Here is a 21,489-nt window from a genome sequence, read left to right as displayed (position 1 = left end):
AGCAGCTAATACAATATATTGAAAGAAATTAATTATACAAACCATGATCTTAATTATTTAGTCCTAAAAGAAAATTCTTATTTAGCCTCTTGTCCCCCTGTTTGCTGTCTGCATGACATTAACTCAATTAATTTCGAAAGATTGCAAGATATATATATATATATATATATATATATATATATATATATATATATATATATATATATATATATATATATATATATATATTGTGATCGTTCGTTCATTTACCATTTAAGTGGGTGGTGATATCATTCTATGACCTTGTTGTGGAAAGTTCCTGAAACAGTTCATCACCATAGTTTCTTTTATAATGTTTTGCTTATAATTTTAATAGATATGCTTACATAACATATACTGGTTGATGTAATTACTTGTCAAGAATCTAGGGTTTGCTTGTGCATGGATTGCTCTATATGTCCATGTTCATATTATACATCTCAAAGTTGACTTCGTAAAAATATATGATGTCAAGATTAAGTATATGGTAGATATACATATGTTGTTAAATTCTTGTTGGAGAGACAGCCAAGAGCTCCAACAAACTTTGAATATTGGTGGGTTTTTGTACTTGCGTTTCATCTTCTCAAGGCATCATTTAAATTTTATCTGTTCACATGCATGCATATAAAAAATAGAGGTTTGCAAAGTATGAGACACTGTTATTCTATGTACTTCATGCACATATTTTATACTACGTACGTAGTTGATAGAAAATATTGTGTACATCAACGGAATTTTCAGCTCTAAATTCTCTAATGTATAAAGAATTTATGGCATGATCTAAGAAGATAAACTTGTTTTTGATCCTGTCCGTTGTTGAGTTATAAGAACATGAGCTAGGGCACGTGGTCTAGGCTTGTGGCAGAGATTTGTCTCGTGAATATCAAAATCACACGTAGATGATTTTTTTGGTGGGGGTGATGGACGATCCATTTGTGTTTCTGGCCACCAAAATGGATGTTGATACGGTGATGCAATAGAACTTCTGGGCATGTCTGTTCTGCATGGAATATGGGTGAAGTTTTCTTTTTTTAAAGGATAAAAGAGGTCTTGTGTGTTCCATGAGTTTTGCAGAGTGAGGCAGATGATTTTAGGCAAGAGAGAAACAATTAAAATAGCATGGGCCTGGTATTACTACATAGATCAAGTCCAATTTACCAGCAGATCTTTCAACACTCAAGCACCCAGGTTAGCCCGTGTTGGTTTCAGTTTGAGCCTAATGAATGGGTTCTGTGGAGCCATTTTTATGTATGGGAGCCCACTTTAACATAATAATTTTAAATTACATATAATCTGATGATAACCCAATCAGGATAAACTAAAGCTAATTGAGATTTGAGACCCATAAAATTTATTCAACAAAATAAAATAAAAAAACCAAGGTAAAATCAAGCTTTAACAAATATTTAATTTTTTTATGTTCAGCTTATTTTGATGGGATATAACAAATGCATTCAGGATAATTAGCTCAATTGTTTTATATATTTTATGTTAACCTTTCAATGTGTCTTAACATATTTGATTTCTCTCAATCTATCCTTATATTTGAAATTATTCTTTATTTTATGTTCATTTTTTCATTATTATTTTTTTAATCCCAATCTCTTCCAATTTGACATCACCCCCCCCCCCCCCCCCTCCTAAAAAAAAAAAACAACCATACTCTTTCAATTCCTTAACTTTGTTAACAATTGTTTTCGTTGCCATTAGATAACTAGCCACACTGTATCGTTGGACTAAACTTTTTTAATGTATAAAAATATTCAAGTTATAGGAAATTCTCTAATAATTTCATTAGACTCGACCTAACATGTTAATATTGATATGTATTGAGATGATTTTTTTATCTAACTCGTGCTTTAAGTTAAATTGTATAGAAATTATTTTGACATGATTCATTCAATTCGGCGAGTCCAAAAAAATATATGATAAATCAGTAAAAATATAGTTTAGCTTTAAAAAAAATTCAATATAATATTTTTTTCTTAAAAAAATATCAAGATAATGATATATTAGATCGACTCATGGATCATATTTTACCCAACAAAGTTGCGACATGGGTCATGGATTTCACTGAATTTAATATTTTTTTTTATTTTTTTACTTAATTATATGATAATAAAAATAAATGCTTAGACACAAATCTAATGTCGGGATGTTTATTTGAGACCATGATAATTTTATAGAAAATAAATTGAAACAAAATGAAAACTAATTAAAAATCAACTAAATGTTGAAGGATAGAATTGAAAAAAAAAATTAAAAAAAAAACTTTAATAAAAACCCAATAAAATTAAAAAATATATTCAAATGATAAAAAACCAAAAGAAAAAAAAAACCACAACTTAGCTCATAATGTTAACTTTACAGTTTGATTCAATTAGCTTATTATGGGTCTCATAATGTTGGAAGAACATCTTGATGTTGAATTTACGCTTGATTTTGTGAAAAATAATTTGGATTTTTTATTTTACAAATCATTGAAAATAAAAGGCCTAAATTAAAATTAAGGAAACAAATACATTTCTTTTCGAATTCAAGCACATAAATCAAGGCAAGAAAAGAAAAGAAAAATAAATAGGTAATGGAAAGACACACCAATAGTACATCGTCTTCAACACCACCTTTAAAGGAAACCTTTTTTCAGATAATTCTAACAACATCAAAAAGTGCTTTCATCGGTGCTTGAAAGAAGCTGCACGTGCCTATCCAATGCGACATGCTTCCTCAAATGTTGGTGCGTGTGGTACACACGCTAGATTTGTTTTTCATTTTCTTTCAATTTGGTCCTAAATTCTCTACTAACTCTTCAATTCAATCCTGAATTTCACCCCAATCAAGCCCTTCTCTTTTAATTTGGTCCCTGATTCTCCATTAACTCTTGAATTCAATTACGAATTTCATCTTAAATGAGCCTACTGAAGGCATTACCCGGGAGAGAAGAAGGGAAGAGAAAAGAAATAGACAAAATGGAATAATTAGTCCTAAGTGCAGCCCAATCAAACCCACCGAGGAGAGAAAACATATTGTCATGCCTAGAAACAAGTAATGACACAGCCAAGTTCGGTTCGGCAGTTTTGCCTGGTTCGACCAAGTTAATAAAAATCATTGTTGTTTTAATATTTTTAAATAAAAATATTAAATTAATATTGTTTTTAAAATAATATTTTTTTAAAAAAATTCAAATAAATTTTTTACTAACTCAATCGCTTTTAAAGTTCACTCACCATGTCTTTTGACCCTTAATCAGCTCTCACAAAGTTTGGTTAGAAGCTCGAACAAGTTGACAAGTCACCATGATAATTCACTGGACTTGATTAAGTTTAATAATATTAACTAAAAGTTTCCAATGACAACACACATGATCATATATTTAATAAAAATATTAAAAGATAGTAGCCACACCATAAATATATTTATATTATTAATTGAAATAGTATTTTGTATTTTTTTTATTTAATTTCATCATTCAACAATAAATTTTTTTTAAAATTATGCTATATAATTTTTATCAATTTTTTTTGCTGGTTTATATACTAGTTTTATAAAAAAAAATTCTCTCTCTCAAACTCAATGTTCAACATTAGATTTGTTAAAATGATGTTTTATAAATTTTTTATTTATTATTTTATAAATTATCATGATCTTATTATCTAAATTGAGGATTTAACAAATTAACTCAGGTTTATTCAAATTATTTTTTTGTTATTTTTTTTAATTAATTTTTTTTATTTTATTTTTTAATATTGAATTTATTAAAAATTAAGTTAAATTAGTAATTTAACTTAAACTCGGATAATTTTTTTAATTTTTTTTAATAGATTAAACCCAAGATGATTCAATATATTTTATTAGGACTACACACTCACACCACATTTTAAGTTTATGATTAAAAATAATATTAAAAGATATGCTAATTAATCTCAACTGCAACAAGCCAGTGACCAATAACCCATATAAAGAGACGAACACACACACGAGGTCAACAAAAATAAATTTATTCATTTCTTGTTTTCGCTCTTTAGTTTCTTAGCATAAAGCACCGTACATTGCGAATTTCACAAGGAGAGACAGCAAGCCATTCTCAAATCAGATTCTGCTTACCTTGTTCAAAGATGCCAGAGAAGACATCCATTTGACCCTGAGGAAGCGCCAAGCCAATCTCAACTCCTCCTCCCCCATCTCTACATTCACAAAGATGGAAACTGCCTGAAGCATAAATATGGGGAACCTCAGTCTTTTTCGGCCTCCCCCACCCAAAATCTGTCTCGTAAGCACGCAACTTAGGTGACCCAGCAACAGTAACCAGCCTGCCTTGTTCAGACACTTCTTTCCACTTTGATATCCATTTCTCAGCCCCCACAAAAACCCCACTCTCCAATTCCTTGACCTTCTTACCAATTTCTCTAGCTGCCATGATGATCCCATTTTCTCCAAGTAACTCAATCTTCTTTGCAGGAACATAACATATTGCTAGACAGTTTCCAAAATATGTTGCTGGTAGTTTAACTTCAGGACGGTGTCTACAATCTGCCACAAAAACGAAGTAGTAAACCTTGTCATTATCAAGTAAATCACTTGCCTCCTTCTCTTGTGACTTGATCAAATTAACCCATGTAAAGGCACATGCTACCACAAATGTTGATACATGCACTTGCCCTGGATAATTTTCCATGCATTGAATGGACACCAGATCTTTCAGCCTCTCAATGTGGGTTTGGCCTATCGTAAATGTGACGCCAACCTTGTCTCTAAGTTGATCATCAGGGGTTGATCCCAAATCGTAATCCCAAGATGAAGCCCAATTCCACCAGTCCTTTGTAAAAATTGACTCAAGCTCGAATGGGTCTTTGATCCCTGACCTGTCATGAGACGGCGGTATTGACTTTTCAAGGCAAGCGCTGTCTTCTCTGGACCTAAAAATGGACGCCCAGGATTTCATGAAATGGCTAAAAGCCATCCCATCAGCTACCACGTGGCAAAATTTGGCACCGATGCAGATACCTGAATTCGGAAACACAGCTACTTGCAAGGCAAGAAGTGGCACTACACGTGTGTCATCTGATGTCACACGTGTGGGAGGCCACTTGGGGACAAAACATTGCAGTTCTCTAAGATCGACTCTGGCATGGTCTCCGATGACTTGGTCAAAATCCAGCATTGACTCAACAACAGTGAACGGGATCGAGTCACCATCTTTGAAGAGGATATAGGGTTTATGGGGTGATGGTGGGCACATAAGATTGGAGGCAAGAGGGAAAAAGTGTTGAAGAGTAAGGGAAAGAGAGTTTTTAAGAATAGGAAGGATGTTGTTCGTCAAGTAAAGAGTAGGGTAAGGGAATTCATAGAAGAAAAGGCGTTCCATGGGACGGCAAAGAAGCCATGGAAAGTCGAAGAAAGTGAGAGGTAGAGAGGTGGTGGGTACTGAGCCTAGTGGTGGAGAGACTCGGAAATGATCAATGAGTTTTACAGGATGAGAATGAGCCATTGTTTGCGAAGAGGAAAGAGATGAGATACTGACGATGGAGTGACATCCTTCTAACATAGCCTCTTACAATCTAGTCGCTCTACTAATTTCATAGTTGATTGAGTCCCTATACTATACTAATTTGCTTAATATAGTCCCTCCATTGTTAGAGCATCTCCAAGGGGGGATGCTATTTTAAAGAGGCAAATTAATAAAATAGTATTTTAAATAGTATACATATAGCTATTTTTACCATGCATGTTCCAATGGAAAAAAGCCATTTGAAAAGCCAATTCTATTAGAGTGGAATAAATAAGTGTTTTATTTTTTTTAATGATTTTAATGTTATTTTTTTTTCCACATGGCTAGATTTAATTGGTTTATTTTTTTGTTGGCCCCACTTTGTTAGTTTTGGCTCTTTTGAGAGATATGTAGGAATAGCTTTTGTGGGAAAGAAAAGGCATTTTAGCTTCTTGTTTGGCTCCTCCCTTGGAGTATGAAAAACAAGCAAAGAAAAGCTAAAATATTAATTTTTTATTTTTGGCTATCCATTTAGCTTCTCCATTGGAGATGCTCTTAAAACCGTCAAGGAAAAACAGGAGCCCTCATAGTTGCCTAACAGATGTCCTTTAGCTTCATTTCAATACATTATCATTAGTTAATTATTTCATCCCATGACAAGGTTCATTTATTCAACTGTTGATGACTAACAGTAGTTTGATGGCTTATTAATTATTTTCTGATTTTTATTTTTAATATTTTTAATGCCTTCAAGTAAAAACATTAAAAAATTTATTTTAATACATTTTAAATAAAAAATATTTTCAAAAAGTTTTCTGCATTATAATATCAAACACAGACTTTCCACAGCCCGCAGCAGCAATTCGTTCTTTCCATTCTTTGGTCCAAATTATCCTAACAAGCTTAGCAATCTTCTGAATTTTCTATGCGTCCAAAAAAAAAATTATAAAGAGCACGGAAAAAATTATAAAGTTTTGATGAATGAGATGATCGAGGAAATTTCTCCGTGCAAGAATGGATTTGAATTGCTTTGAATTTCCTGGCTGTACGTGCACACAGCTGAAAACGTTCTGTAATTTCTGCTTTGAATAAAAGAAAAGAAGAAAACTTCAAGAAAGATTGAGTTGTGGAAATTATAAGCTTTTTATTTTTTAAAATTTCTTTCAAATTAAGCTGAACTCCAAATATTTAAATAAGTTCATGACCTTCATTATTCATATAAAATTAAATCCGCTTCTATAAATTGGCCTAGAAAGCAAGGTTTTATTGCTCTAAGAACTATTTTTTTTGTCTCTCTAAACCCACCCCACGCGTATATTTAAAGATACAGTACATTAATAATTTTGAAAGGCGTAACTCAATTGATCAGGTTCTGAGTTTGTTCTCCGAAGATTACCATTTTGAGTCACACAAATCTCAGAACTACTGAAAACTTACATGATCGTTAACTTCAGAACCTGTGAAATTAGTTAAGGTGCACTAGCCCGGATCGGACACCACATTAAAAAAAAAAAAAAAGGACACAATACATCTCTTCTCTCCGAGGAAAGCATCTTTTGTCTATACAAGATACTATTTATTTGCCACCTTTGCTCAATATTAAATGGGCAACTCTCTTCTACCCAATACAACCAAAGTAAATAAGAATTCTGAAGACAAGCACCATGGACGTACAGAGCAAACGAAGAAATTTATGTTTCAGATCATACATGGTACGGTCTTTGTCTAGTCCCTCTTATCGTTTTGGTTTATTTTCATCTGTTTATGGTATATATCGTCTTGCAAAAAATTTAACCAAAATTAAGCCAGAAAACATTATTCAACGTTAAGCTATTCGGTCCTTCACATGTCCAAAGAAATAAAATGCAAGAGATTTAAGGAGATCATTACCTATTTGGTGAGCATTGAAAAGAAAATTAAATATTTGAAAAACTGCCTTGCATAATGCATAGCTTTGTATTGAATTATATAGAATACACAAGGTCTTGTGACCACTTGATTTTAAGGCTTTAATTTTATGTTAAAGAATTATTTTAATTTAATAATTTAAACAGTTAAATAATATCTTATGATTTACTTTAACAAAAAATATATATATATATATATATATATATATATATATATATATATATATATATATATATATATATATATATATATTAAGAACAAGTGGTAAACAAATATAAATTTATTCGTTTCTTGGCTTTGCTCTTTATTTCCTTAACATAAAGTACCGTGTATTGCGAATTTCTTAAGTAGACAACAAGCCACACTCAAACCAGATTCCGCTTACCTTGTTCAAAGATGCCACAGAAGACATCCATTTGACCCTGAGGAAGTGCCAAGCCAATCTCAAGCCCACCTCCCCCATCTCTACATTCACAAAGATGGAAACCACCTGAAGCATATATATGGAGAACCTCAGTCTTTTTCGGCCTCCCCCACCCAAAATCTGTCTCGTAAGCACGCAACTTAGGTGACCCAGCAACAGTAACTAGCCTGCCTTGTTCAGACACTTCTTTCCAGTTTGATATCCATTTCTCTGCGCCCACCAAAACCCCACTCTCCAATTCCTTGACCTTCTTACCAATTGCTCTAGCTGCCATGATGATCCCATTTTCTCCAAGTAACTCACTCTTTTTTGCAGGAACATAACATATTGCTAGACAGTTTCCAAAATATGTTGCTGGTAGTTTAACTTCAAGACGGTGTCTACAATCTGCCACAAAAACGAAGTAGTAAACCTTGTCATTATCAAATAAATCACTTGCCTCCTTCTCTTGTGACTTGATCATATTAACCCATATAAAGGCACATGCTACCACAAACGTTGATACATGCACTTGCCCTTGATAGTTTTTCAAGCATTGAATGGAGACCAGATCTTTCAGCCTCTCAATGTGGGTTTGGCCTATCGTAAACGTGACCCTAACCTTGTCTCTAAGTTGATCATCGTGGTTTGATGCCAAATTATAATCCCGAGATGAAGCCCAACTCCACCACTCCTTTGAAAAAATGGAATCAAGCTCGAATGGGTCTTTGATCCCCGACCTGTCATGAGACGGCAGCATTGACTTTTCAAGGCAAGCCATGTTTTTTCTGGACCTAAAAATGGACGCCCAAGATTTCATGAAATGGTTAAAAGCCATCCCATCAGCTACCACATGGCAAAATTTGGTACCAATGCAAATACCTGAATTTGGAAACACAACTACTTGCAAGGCAAGAAGTGGCACCACACGTTTGCCATCTGATGTCACGCGTGTGGGAGGCCACTTAGGGACAAAAGCGTGCAGTCCTGTCACATCTCCAGCCTGGTCTCCGATTATTTGGTCAAAATCCATCGTTGACTCAACAATTGTGAATGGGATTGAGTCCCCATCATTGAAGAGGATATAGGGTTTATGAGGTGATAGTGGGCACATAAGATTGGAGGCAAGAGGGAAAAAGTGTTGAAGAGCAAGGGAAAGAGAGTTTTTAAGGCTAGGCAAGATTTTGTGCATGAAGTAAAGAGTAGGGTAAGGAAGTTCATAGAAGAAAAGGCGTTCCATGGGAGGGCAAAGATGCCATGGAAAGTCGAAGAAAGTGAGAGGGAGAGAGGTGGTGGGTACTGAGCCTGGTGGTGGCGAGACTTGGACACGATCGATGACTTTTACAGAATGAGATTGAGCCATATTTTGTGAAGATGACGCTTGTAAGAAAACACGATGAGGGAGTTACTATATATAAGAGTGAAATTGGGTTAATAATCAGTGCCATCCTTGTAATATAACCAGTTAGTTGTTCAAGTCCCTGTGATAATTTAAGAGTTGATTGAGTCCCTCTAACATACTAATTTGCTTAATATGATCCCTCCATTAGTAACACTGTTAAGGCAAAACAGTAGCCCTCATAGTTGTGAAGAGGGGAAAGAGATAAGGTATTGATGAGGAGAAATTCATTTGTATAATTGAATTCGTCATGGTGAGTTTGAGTTGCAAAGCTGATTTGGTATATTGTTATATATATTTATAAGTTAAAGAGGTTATAATAACGCACATATCTATTATCTTAGAATAAAATAAACTAAGATGTTTCATGCAAATAATCATTCCTATGCGTGGACCAACTATCGTGTTTTCTGGCCAACAGTTCAACGATTCATGGTTTGGTAGGTTATCAAGTATTCGAGCTATGATCATCCCTCATAATGTGGTAATTACTTGAAAACTAAAATAAAAAATTTAATAAGGTAGACAAATTGAAATTTTATGCATGAGTTGCTTTAGAAAATAAATATTTTTCTTAAGAAGTTTTTTTTATTTTTATTTTTTATTATTACCTTTTTCTAGTTTTTTTTTTCTACTTGAAGAAAAGAGAATAGTTTTTCTATTTTATTTTTCATATTCAATATTACTAGGGTTTGTTTTTAGTTTTCTCTATATAAAAGGTTAAAATAACTTTTTAATTGATAAGTGAGATAATATGAATAAATAAAACTAAGTATTTTGAGAGTTTCTCCATAATTATGGTATTTTTTATCTTTGAGAGTTTTGACTTGTAACAAATTTCATTATTTTTCGCTTCTATTTGCATTAGTTGGTATCAAAATCCAATAATTATTGTTGATTAGTTGTTGAATAACTATGACTAAGAGATCATATAATATAACGTGATCATGTGATGAGGGATGAGGAGATTACACTTGGAAAAGAGACGTTTAGGAATTAGTGATAGAAAACATGTGGAAACATATTATACAATTGATATGTCAATTGCTGGAGGTGAGAACCCTGGAAAATCATCAGGACAATGATCACATATTCATGACCAACTTTGAAAATCCATTTAAAAGACGAGAGTAGAAAAGACAACCTCATTATCATGATGAAGATCTCATTTATGACGAGATAGATGTTGATTGATATTTTACACCAATTTATGATGTTTATTTTGATGATAATTATTCTAATAATAATAGTATAAATAATGACAATAATAGCAATAATGATATCATTAATAGTAACCTTATTAATAAGTTAAATGTTGAGTACTGAGAGAATATGAAATATGCTTAATAAAAAAAAGTTAATTTGGATTATGCTGATTATTTTGACTACAAGCTTAAGATTATCAGAAATGTATAATTGTTCAAGGGTTATATGAATAGAATACATGTTGATGAAGTAAGTTTGATGTTTACATTTCATTATTTTAAAATCCAATGGAAGAGAAATAATTTGCCAATTTTTTTTATAATGCAATTTTTATATAAAAAACTGGAGTTGATATTTAAAATTGTTATACACATAAAGTAAAGAAAAAAAAGGGTTGGAGAACTTCAATTGGACATCCAAGAGATCAAGGAAAGAATACATTGAACTAGATGATGAGTTCTTTCCAACACGAGGAGACTGTTTAAATTTTAGGAAATTTTTTTTTTGTTTTTTTCTATTAGTTTAGAGAATTAAATATTATGCTTAATAAATTTTTTTTTCTATTTAGGGAATCCTATAATAACTCTATAGTTATTTATTAGTATTTTTTTTTCCTCATTAAGGTAAAACTAGAACTAGTATAATATTTTTATTTGGCTTGTATTTTAGGGACCACTTGAAAAGAAATATTTAGTAATAAAATTTTAAATTTGAATTTTTATACAATGACCTTAATATTAGGCAAAATTTTGTGTTGTTTATTATGTTGTTTTTATACACATCATTTGGTATCGAAGTCTAACAATTTCTAATGGTTGGTTGTCGTGTGATGATGAATAAATGAATGAGAAGATCTCCTTCAAGAAAAATAAATTTAGGAGCTAATGTGTTGTTTTTGTTAACAGTAGTTGTTGTTATTGGAAATCATGGTGATGAGATTCTTGATGTGGTGGCCCGCATAAAAATGGTGTGTTAACGATCTAGGATAAAGCGATACACAAAAAAGTATTGTGCCAGAAATCCATAATAGGAAAGCTCATGCAAAGGTGTTAGGAACCTATGGTGTGGTGGTCTACACATAAGAAGTTGTTTGTGGTGGGGGATGGTTCCTGACTAAAATCTAAACTTGAGGATTTGTTTTTTTCGATTCGAGGAGACAGATGCAAATGCTTTTTGAAAAAAATAAAAAAATTTTTTGTTAATTTTATTATTTATTATTTTTTTATTATGTTTTTCTAGTTTTATTCTACTTTAAAGGAATAGTTTTACTTCTTTTTTTATTCAATATTATTAGTGCTTTCTAGTTTTTTTTTTTATATATATAAAGAGATGTAATAGTATTTTCGCAAGGATACAATGCATAAAATTAAATATTTCTAGAGTCTTATTTATAATTATGGTATTATTTTTATTTAAAAATTGTAACAAATCTTAGTATCCTTTTGCATCATATTTGTACTGGAATTGGAAACTCTTAAATTCATTTGATCAAATTATATTGTCTCTTGTTTTGGTGTTTGATATGGTTAGACATGAGATCTTAATAATTGTTTTCCCTTTTGTTTAAGAAATTATTTTAATGAGAGGACTAATGCATCAATTCATTTTCTTAACATAAAATTTAAAATTATTCTGTTTTTTCTTTATGAATTTTGATCAAAATTTAATTTTTAAGATTAATCAAGAATGGCAATCGAGGTTTGATTTCTAGCCTGCCTTGTTCAGATATTCTTTCCAATTTGATAACCATTTCTCTGCCAATTCCTTGACCTTCTTACCAATTGCTTTAGCTGCCATGATGATCCCATTTTCTCCTAGGAACTCACTCTTCTTTTCTGGTGCATAGCATAAATCGAGGTTTGATTTCTTGCCTGTATTTTAACTTCAAGACGGTGTCTACAATCTGCCACAGAAACTTAGTTATTAATCTTGCCATTATCAAATAAATCACTTGCCACACTTTCTTGTGACTCGATAAAATTAACCCATATAATTAAAGGCACATGCTTCCAAAAATGTCGATACATGCACTTGCCCTGGATAATTTTTCACGCATTGAATGAAGACCAAATCTTTCTGCCTCTCAATGTGGGTTTGGCCTATCGTAGATGTGACCATAACCTTGTCTCTAAGTTGATCATCGTGGTATGATCCCAAATTTATAATCCCGGGATGAAGCCCAATGAAAACAATGAATTCCTCGTTAACTCTGAAAAAATGAATTCCTCGTGACTTGCAAAAAGGTTGATTTGGTGTTGCTATGTATATATAATAGATAGGTGATTCACATTATCTCGTATGGATTGGGTTAAATTTTTTATAATATAAAAAATTATGTTTAGGCATCATTAATGTTTTTATAAAAGCAAGACAAATTCAAGATATGGTCATTGACTTGATTGAGTTAATAATCCCAGTTAATATAATAATATAATTAATAAAAACATCGATAATAAATAAAGCAAAAAGAAGATAATAATTAACTATAAAAAATAAATTATCAATATCATATTTTGAAGAAGAACAAAGAAAATCTAGTTGGAGAATCATTATCGTGAACACTATCTTAGCATTAGGAAGAGTTCACTGAAATGGTTCAAATGTCACCACGAAAGGTTGCACGATGATACCAAAAGACATCGTACTCACTGTCAAATCAACAACTAGGAAAGCAAATTAAATAAAATATCATGAAATGAACATTTAATTCTTATATTTAATTAATAAATTTAATTTAATTTAAAATGAAAATTTCTTGTGAAAAATCTAAATTTAACAAAAAAACAAGAAATAAAATGACTCAAGATAACTCGGGTTATTTTTAAAATTAGTTAAAAATCCTAGAGAAAGAAAATTTATAAAAAAATAATAGAGTATAATCTCTATTAAATAAATGTTGAAGGATAAAACTAAAAAAACATGAGCTTAAAAAAAGAAAAAAATAAAACAAGTAAACATGGGCGAAACTTCTAAACCTGGGTTAATCTCTCAAAGTCGTAACCAATGAAATCTTAGACGCAGACTTAACCAAGAAGCTTGATTTCCAATTAATTTAATGTTGAAGAATGAAATCGAAAAAAAAACAATTTAAAAATTTGACAAAATAAAAAAATAGTAATCAAAAGCATGAAAATCAAATCTAATAGGAAAACGAAACTGAAGAAGGGTCGAAATCATAAAAAAAAATCAATTTTAAAAGTTATCTCAATAAAATCAAATTGCAATAACAAAATTAGGATCAAATTTGACAAATGAAAAAAAAATAAAAGGGGATTAAATTAAAAAAATAATCAATTTTATTAATTATTTCAAATAAAACAAATAGTAATTAAAAGAACATGAACCAAATATGAAAATAAATAAATTATTTTGAAAATTTTAAAGGTCAGGCATAGAAATCAAGAAGAAAAACAAAAAAACAAAAAACAATGAAAAGAGCACTAGCACCAAACTGGAGGTTCGTTGCCCATACGCACTGCCTAGGGATGGAAGCGCCGTTGAGACTATTCTAACACTGCCTTGGAAGCCACGGTCTTGCCACTAGACATCCCCTACATAATGGTGCATGCATTGCACGTGTCAATGTGTTTTGTCTTTTAAATAATATTTTATATTTATTAAAATATCAAATTGCCTCTAAGTCAAGGTGATTATTAATTTAGTCATTTTGCAATACTTTAAAAAATAAATATCTAAAAAAGCCCATAAATCCAAGTTAAATAAATTTTGTTTTTAAGGATAAGTTAATCATTTTATTATGCATTAAAAATGTGAAGTGATCATTTTAACTTCGATCAATTTATAATGACAAATGAATATCGTGAAAAGACTATTTTTTCCACAAATCCCAATTCATTGGTTTTTGCTGTGAAGGAAAAAATCATCATTGTATTGTTTCAATCTATAGTGCAATGAGTCTACCTCTATCGTGAAACACTAGTCTCTTTTAGTTTTTTTTTTTTAAAATATTTATAAGTTAAAGAACATATAAAGAAAATACATATTATTAAATAATAAAATATGTTTCTTCTCTTATAATCAGATTTAAAACAATACAACAAGATTAAAAAAAATATATATTATGATGGATAGTAAGGTAGACGGAAGCAAAAAAAAAAAAAGAATGTAAGTAAGAAAAACAAAATTTAGATATATTGTACAACATGCTTGACGCAAATAAACATTCTCATGTGTGAACTAACTATCGTGACTTTTGGCCAGCAGTATTATATCATGGTTTGGTAGGATTCTCATGGATTTGAGTGATCATCACTTCCAATGTTTTCACTTTAAAATAAAATATAAAACTTAAATTGGTAGACAAATTGGAATTGCATTCAAATTTGATACTCTTTAATTCATTTGATCTCATTATTTTGTCTCTGAAATGGTTGCTCATACTAGCCGCCAGTAATGATTGATGTCCTTTTTGTTTAAAATACTATTTTAATGAGAGGACTGATGCATCGATTCAATTTTTACGGTTTACCCACAAATCCCAATTCAAATCCCACCATCTTGTTTTTTAAATGGTGTGGTTTGAATAAAATTTAAAATTTTTATGTTTTTCCTTTATGGATTTTGATCAAGATTGTGGCCATAAAGGTTGCGTTTCAACTCATAAGAAATGTTTGGAAGGAAAGAACATATTGCTTTTTATTATTTGAAAATATTTTAAAATAATATTTTTAAAAAATTTATCTTTCATATCAATATATTAATACAATAAAAATATATTTAAAAAATAATTTAAAATTATAAAAATTTATTTTTTTCTAAAATACATGATAAACCGCTCCCATACAGGTTGAAATCTAGGACTATCAATCCTAAACACCCTCTAAATCATCATAATTGACAGAAAGGACAAAGTTATTAATGAGAAAGTTTTTGTACATTGGAGTGGAGCGGAGACTATTTGCTGCAGCTGATACTTTGAATCAACATCCCAATTAGGCAATTACAGTTAAAATTGGGTCATGATTCCATGTTCATCTTGTATCTCATCACGTTTAATTCAGTCTCATCTAATTAGGTCAATTCTCGGCCGGCTTGTTAAGAATCAAACCAAAGTTTATCTGATTTTCCGATTTCAAATTAACCCGTGAATTGAGTTCCAATTGTATGTGCAAATTTGTAATTGCAACCAAAAAATCTTTCACCGATTAATAAATAATAACAGTAAGAGTTTACTTTCCATTGCAGTACCTTGAAAACATTTTAGCAAATCAAACTTGGAAAATGATTCACAATCAGTACATCTTATTTCCAGATAACTCTCATTTTAAGAGGGTGCCTACTGGCAGCTAACAGATGCAGTTCAGACTAATGCATAGTTATCGTTTTGTTCCTGTATTGTGTTTTAATCACCAGTGGAACAAATTAATATCCCATACCATCTTTGGTGAGTCTCTAAAATAATAAGCTATATGTGTTTAAATAAAAATTTTGAATAATTTGTTCTTGTAACATTACTCAAACAGTTGATGATGGCATCAATCTCCAAGAAATGGTGGATTTTTCCCCCTTTTAATGCAAAAGGGAAGTTTAATAGATGAACAGCAATCCAAAGACAATATGGTGATGCACACAGATATATTTGCAATGGAGTATTTAATAGCAGGAAACATTTGTGGTACAAAAAATAAAAAATAAAATTGTTTGAAATAGAAGAAACAAGTATATAAACATGGGAAACAAAGGGGAAACGTATCTTGATCACCAAATCCAAAACAGCAGACTTAAGAATGCAAATCCATAAGCTGTCATATGGTTTGCTGAAACAGTGAAGTCTTTCAAGTGTACCTTAAAAGAGAGAGGAGCGACGATAGTGGAGCCTCATATAATTTGATCTGTGAGGTGAGAGCTGCTGTGCTGATTGAACTACTGTCCTACAAATTGAGGCTCTCCCAAACATTTTGTTACAGTCTCACTAGCCTTCTGTGATTCTGCACGTTCCTCTTGTTTCTTCTTTTCCCTGAAATTCAAAATCATTTTAGAAAAATACATCACACGCGTGATGGAACAGACAAAAAAAACAAAAGCAGAACGCCAAAATCTATCCGGGAGATAGATCTTTACCTATCTACATACTCCTTCAGCAACTCTCTTGCTTGAACCAATTTAGAAAGAAGGCCCCGGTATACATCAAGGTCCCGATCCACACTTCTTTTATTGATGTTTAGTGCTGAACAAAGCTTTTGCATGAAAATTAAAGAGAAATGTCAAACTATCGAGCAAAAATCTTTGATACATAAAGTAATCATTGAGGTCTTGAAGTTAGCCAAATTAGAAATCTTAAACACTTAAAATTCATTGAGGTCTCTTTGAATTAGAAATCCTGCATACATCATATCTTGTTCAAGGAACTGAATCTTCAATTAAAAAAAATAAGAAGAAAAAAGCTACCAATGGACAAGTGATGGAAGGATATGAATTTTGGATACAATTGTCCATCTGCCAAGAGAATTGGAACAGGATTGAAGATCTCCTGTGAAGAAATAGGTATTCTTCCACTTTCATAAGTGAGATGTCATGGTTGTTGTATCTATGCACTAAGGAAGCATATGGAGTTCCTGAGCTCGTGGAAGGAAAAATTAACCTTACGTTAGCAATCTCAGATATATATCCATCTTCCCCAAAGTTCTTGCCACAACTAGATACTCTAGAGGAAAATCCTTGGTCTTGGATTTGAGGGTAAAATGGACCAGGTTATTAGGAACAGAAAATTTTCTGGATTTGATGAACTAAAACACATTCAAAACAATGAAAATCACTAGAAAAAAAGATTTTAAAACTTTGTAAGGCACTCTTTACATTACATAGATTGCAATAGAGAAGGAATGCAAAAACCTACCTTTTCTAGTACTGTCGGTTCACTAGCATTTGACAGCTCAAGAAGGCGAAATAACCCAACAGCAAAGAAACGGCTGTAGCTGAAATTCCCACTCGCAACTCTTTCTGCAATGTCCTTTAATGTCCCCTCAATTTCTCCTTCCCTGGATGAAAAGTCAACTAATGAACTAGGAGTCTGAGCCCGAGCCCATTCTTCAAGCTTTTTTGCATCTATTCTGCAGGCCATAACATACAGAATTAATCAACCCAAATGGTGATTAAAGTCAAATAGAAAAGGCATTTTTAGATCCTGTTCAATGAAACTATCAAGCGCCAATGAAAATAATTGTGCAATTCAAATTTTGCAGAAATATGGAGTAACAATTATATTCTTTCAATTTTTTTTTATGCATGGTAATGAAGGAAAAAGGGAGAAAAAGTTGACCACTAATATATGAAAATCTTAACAGAACTAAGAATCTCCAATTTTTCTGAGCATCTGGCTACATACACTTTTCGAATGTTTCAGTTTCTACTATTTATCAATCTTTATGGTTGCAAATATTTCCTTTTCATTTCACTTAGTCAAAGAAACTCAAATGATCTATATATAAAAGTAACAATGACGATAACGCATTTTTCTTGGGAAAACTACTTGTAAATTGTGCATAGAATAGAAGGGTTTTTCTTCTTCTTTTTTTCTTCATAACCATCAATGACAACCACCTAAACATTATTCTTCCAAACATCCAGCAATTACTATAGTCTCTCAGTCTAAATAAACAGATTTTTTTTTGTTATGATTTTTGGTATACAGAACAAAAACCAATATTCAATGATAACTGATGCTTTCTTATTCCTCATGCAACGCAATATCAAATGTCAGATTCAGATGCAATTCACTTGGTAAAGAAAAACTGTCATAAAGCATTAACAACCGCTACTTCCATCAATTCCTCTACAAAAACTAAATATAAATCACGAAATTGAAATAACAAAAAGATTTCCTGCAAAAAGACAGAAAAACTCAAAAGACAAACCTGTATTGCTCCGGATCCTCCTCCAATGCCTTAATGTAAGCCTGAAAAATGGCCTCTCGATCCTCATCACTCGGATACCCTTCCATGAGTTGATCATACACAGTAACAAAACCAAGACCAAACACAGGATCATAACGGAAAGTCTTCTTATACTTCATCAAATGTTGTTGCACTATCAACTCCTGCAGAACCGTGTTATAGATACTCGGGATCGGTCTCTTATAAGCCTTCAAGAAATTCAACTTGGTATCAGCTACCGTTGGTGGCACATCTGAAAATTAACCCAATTCATCAAACAAATCCACACACTACTTTACACGATTAAAACCATAAACAAAATAATGAATACGAAAAAAAAAAAATCTATGACCTCAAATTCTACCGTACTACCGGCCAGCATTGCAAAATTCAGATGCTAAACTTCAGCTTTATTACTTAAAAAAATATAATAAAAGTTTTAGTCTTGAATGACTGACGCACAAACTGTCTCGATGATATTCCTTTCCATAAAAAAAAAAAAAAAAAAAACTTTATTAATAGTTCCAAATGAAGCATTAATTTTTGAAGAAAAAAATACTAAAGCTTACTTCATCATTAATTTTGTGATTAAGCAAATAGCAAAATTAGTTATTTTCAAAATCTAAATAGAAATTTTCACTGTAATTATTCATAAAATAAATAAATCACACTAATTCCTCAACAAAGTTCAACAAAAAAAAAGGAATCGCAAAAATCATTCTATAATAAAAAAATTAAATAATAAAACCCTAAACCTCTTAATTACACTAACTTTCTAAGACTTTTATTTCTATTTTCTCTCACTTTCTCAACAACCAGACACAAAAAAGAAAGACGAATATCTAAAAAAATCAACAAAGATTTTTTCTTCTACCAGTAGAAGTGGACATGCAATGGATAACCATACGGGAAGTCGAATTCGAAGCTCTAACGCCGACATAATGACACGAAAAACTGGATCGAAACCGGAAGCCTTCAAAACCTAAATTACGCGCTACTGTACAGAAAGCCCTTCTGTCGCTCGAAGATTGGGAAATCGCAGAGAATGATACTGGAGTAACGGCAGCCATTGTGGTTGGATGGAGAGAAAATGAGAGTGAATTTTCCGGGAAAATTTTGATATTTCTTCTCTTTTTTTAAGTCATAGGGAAGGAAGAGAGAAAATTGATTTGCATTTTTATTTTCTTTTTCTTTTTGGTGTGTTTGGATCGAGGGGAAAGTAGAGAAAGTGAGAGGTTGGAAATTGAAAGAGAGGATTATCCGTTATTTTTTGTAAGAACAAATTGGATTATTTTGATTTTTAGAGGGAACCGGTGAGGTTTTGACACGTAAGTTGTTATGGGTGATTGGGATTTTGGTACGTTTTGTTAAGAATTCGTGGTTGTGGTTTGATGGGGTAGTAGAAATAAGAAAAGATAGTCGATGGAAATTTGGATTTTCTATTCTTTTTATATATTTTTTTCAATTTAATTTATTTAAATCAACATGTAAATATATAATTTTAAAGGGTTTATATAGGGATAAAACTTAAAACTAAGATCTCATTTATAAGTACATTAAACTTGATTTGATTTGATAAATCAATTTAATGATTTGTCTGAATTTAGCTAAAGTTTTTTTTTTCCTTCAATAAAAGTAGATATTGATTAATTTAAAATTTTTATTTTTTATTTTTTTAGTTTAATTCTATTAGATTAACCCTTAATAATTTATTTATTTTATTTCATTTTCTATTATTTTTTAATCTATAAATTATTTTTCATATTACAAATAATTTTAAATTTTATTCTTATAATTTTTTAATCTTTCAAGTTTTGTCCTAATTTTTTTAATTATAATTTTTTTGGTTTGCAATATTTTTTTCTCAAATTTCATTTTTATTGGGTTTTTTCTTGCCAAATTTTAGCCTCATTCTTTTTTTTTGTTGTTGTTTTTTTTTCAAGTTTTTTTATTAATAGTTTTTTCAACGATTTCAACATTCAAAGTTAAATTGGATGACATTTAAGTTTTTTAATTGAACTCGAGTTCATAATTTAACAAGAAACAAGTTTTTTAGATTAGACTATGTTTAGGAGTTTCGTTTTGGTTTGCTTGGTTATTTCCCCCTTTTATTAAGCTAATATTTTTTGTTTTTTGAACTTTGACTCTGTTTTTTTATGGCTTTCCTTCAATTAGGGTAGTATTGGGTTGTTTGATAATCCAAATAAGTTCAAATATGATTTATTTTTGTTGTTGTTTTCTTATTGGTTTATTTATTATTATTGTTTTTTTTATTATTTAAATTGTCACTTTACTTGAGACTTGAATTTTTTTTTTACTATTACTTTTATACATAAAAATAATATTCAGCCGAAACACAGGCAATATATCTAGTAGCTACTACCACGTATCCAATTTCTATGTTGTTGGGTCCTAAAGAATTTTCTATAATTTGGACCGGACATCGGCCGAAGTATTGTCCGTGAACAGCTCTAGTGGGTTCGCTCTATTATCTCTGGGCTTCTAGCCCTTTCTTGTCTCCGAGGCTTCATCTGTTCGGCTACTTTTCTGTACTTGGGCACCATGCTTCCTTATGCCGGGGAGAGTATTTTGTTCTTACAGAGAGACAGAGAGAGAGAGAGAGAGAGAGAGAGACATTGTTGAGCTGATGTCATGGAACATTGAATTGCTGTCTGTGAGTTAGACAAGCAGCCTTTTTTCTCGTGAGTCTTTTCACTCATAATGCCAAAACTGAGAGGTACATGCATCGTTTCCATTGATGCCATTTTCTTTGAGTGGATGCATCTTGGCAGGAACTGCATGGGTGTTTGTACAGAAGCAAATGCGCCTTGCTTAAGTTACATGGAAGACAATGATCAAACTCATATTTATATTTAGTTAAGAAATATAAGTGGTAGGATTCAAATCAAGTATATTTTTTTTTAAAAAAAATATTTGAATATTATCAGCTGATCTACCAGTTTAAGTGAGCTCACTTGTTGTTTTGATTTGATGTATATTGTTTTAGTCGTATTTAGAAATTTAGATAAAAGGCAAAATAATTTCGCCATATAATTGAGATAAGAAGTAATTTTGATGGTAGAATTACGATTAATTAAAAAAAAGAAAATATTGGAAATTGATTTAGTCAAGATGATTCGTGGTTTGTGTTATGATTAAGTAGTATTTTCAA

General features: G+C 31.3%; 2 protein-coding genes across 5 annotated transcripts; both read right to left on the bottom strand.

The window, feature by feature from the left end:
- Nucleotides 1–4,003: 4,003 nt before the first annotated feature.
- On the bottom strand, nucleotides 4,004–9,198 carry LOC7494226 (coumaroyl-CoA:anthocyanidin 3-O-glucoside-6''-O-coumaroyltransferase 1-like). 3 transcript variants are annotated; one of them, XM_052449288.1, is made up of 2 exons: nucleotides 9,102–9,198; nucleotides 4,004–5,427 (listed from the first exon to the last, which is right to left on the bottom strand). In XM_052449288.1, exons 1-2 carry the CDS (start codon nucleotides 9,181–9,183, stop codon nucleotides 4,106–4,108), a joined length of 1,404 nt encoding a protein of 467 aa, XP_052305248.1. In that variant the 5' UTR covers nucleotides 9,184–9,198; the 3' UTR covers nucleotides 4,004–4,105. The 3 variants fall into 3 exon arrangements, with proteins under 3 accessions (XP_052305248.1, XP_052305249.1, XP_002326110.4); XM_052449289.1 differs by lacking the exon at nucleotides 9,102–9,198 and adding an exon at nucleotides 8,615–9,060 and having other exon boundaries at nucleotides 4,004–4,937; XM_002326074.4 differs by lacking the exon at nucleotides 9,102–9,198 and having other exon boundaries at nucleotides 4,004–5,651.
- A 6,823-nt stretch (nucleotides 9,199–16,021) lies between these two features.
- LOC7494227 (protein THYLAKOID FORMATION1, chloroplastic) lies at nucleotides 16,022–19,596 on the bottom strand. 2 transcript variants are annotated; one of them, XM_024590810.2, is made up of 5 exons: nucleotides 19,225–19,596; nucleotides 18,300–18,570; nucleotides 17,282–17,495; nucleotides 16,507–16,622; nucleotides 16,022–16,402 (listed from the first exon to the last, which is right to left on the bottom strand). In XM_024590810.2, the coding sequence occupies exons 1-5, from the start codon at nucleotides 19,385–19,387 to the stop codon at nucleotides 16,309–16,311; spliced, it is 858 nt and encodes a 285-aa protein (XP_024446578.1). In that variant the 5' UTR covers nucleotides 19,388–19,596; the 3' UTR covers nucleotides 16,022–16,308. The 2 variants fall into 2 exon arrangements, with proteins under 2 accessions (XP_024446578.1, XP_002326111.1); XM_002326075.4 differs by having other exon boundaries at nucleotides 19,192–19,593.
- Nucleotides 19,597–21,489: the final 1,893 nt, after the last annotated feature.

Source organism: Populus trichocarpa, chromosome 19 (assembly GCF_000002775.5).
Source record: "Populus trichocarpa isolate Nisqually-1 chromosome 19, P.trichocarpa_v4.1, whole genome shotgun sequence".
NCBI classification, from domain to species: Eukaryota; Viridiplantae; Streptophyta; class Magnoliopsida; order Malpighiales; family Salicaceae; genus Populus; species Populus trichocarpa.
The sequence above is the reverse complement of the archived record's forward strand: the minus strand, read 5'-3'. Positions and strand labels throughout refer to the sequence as shown.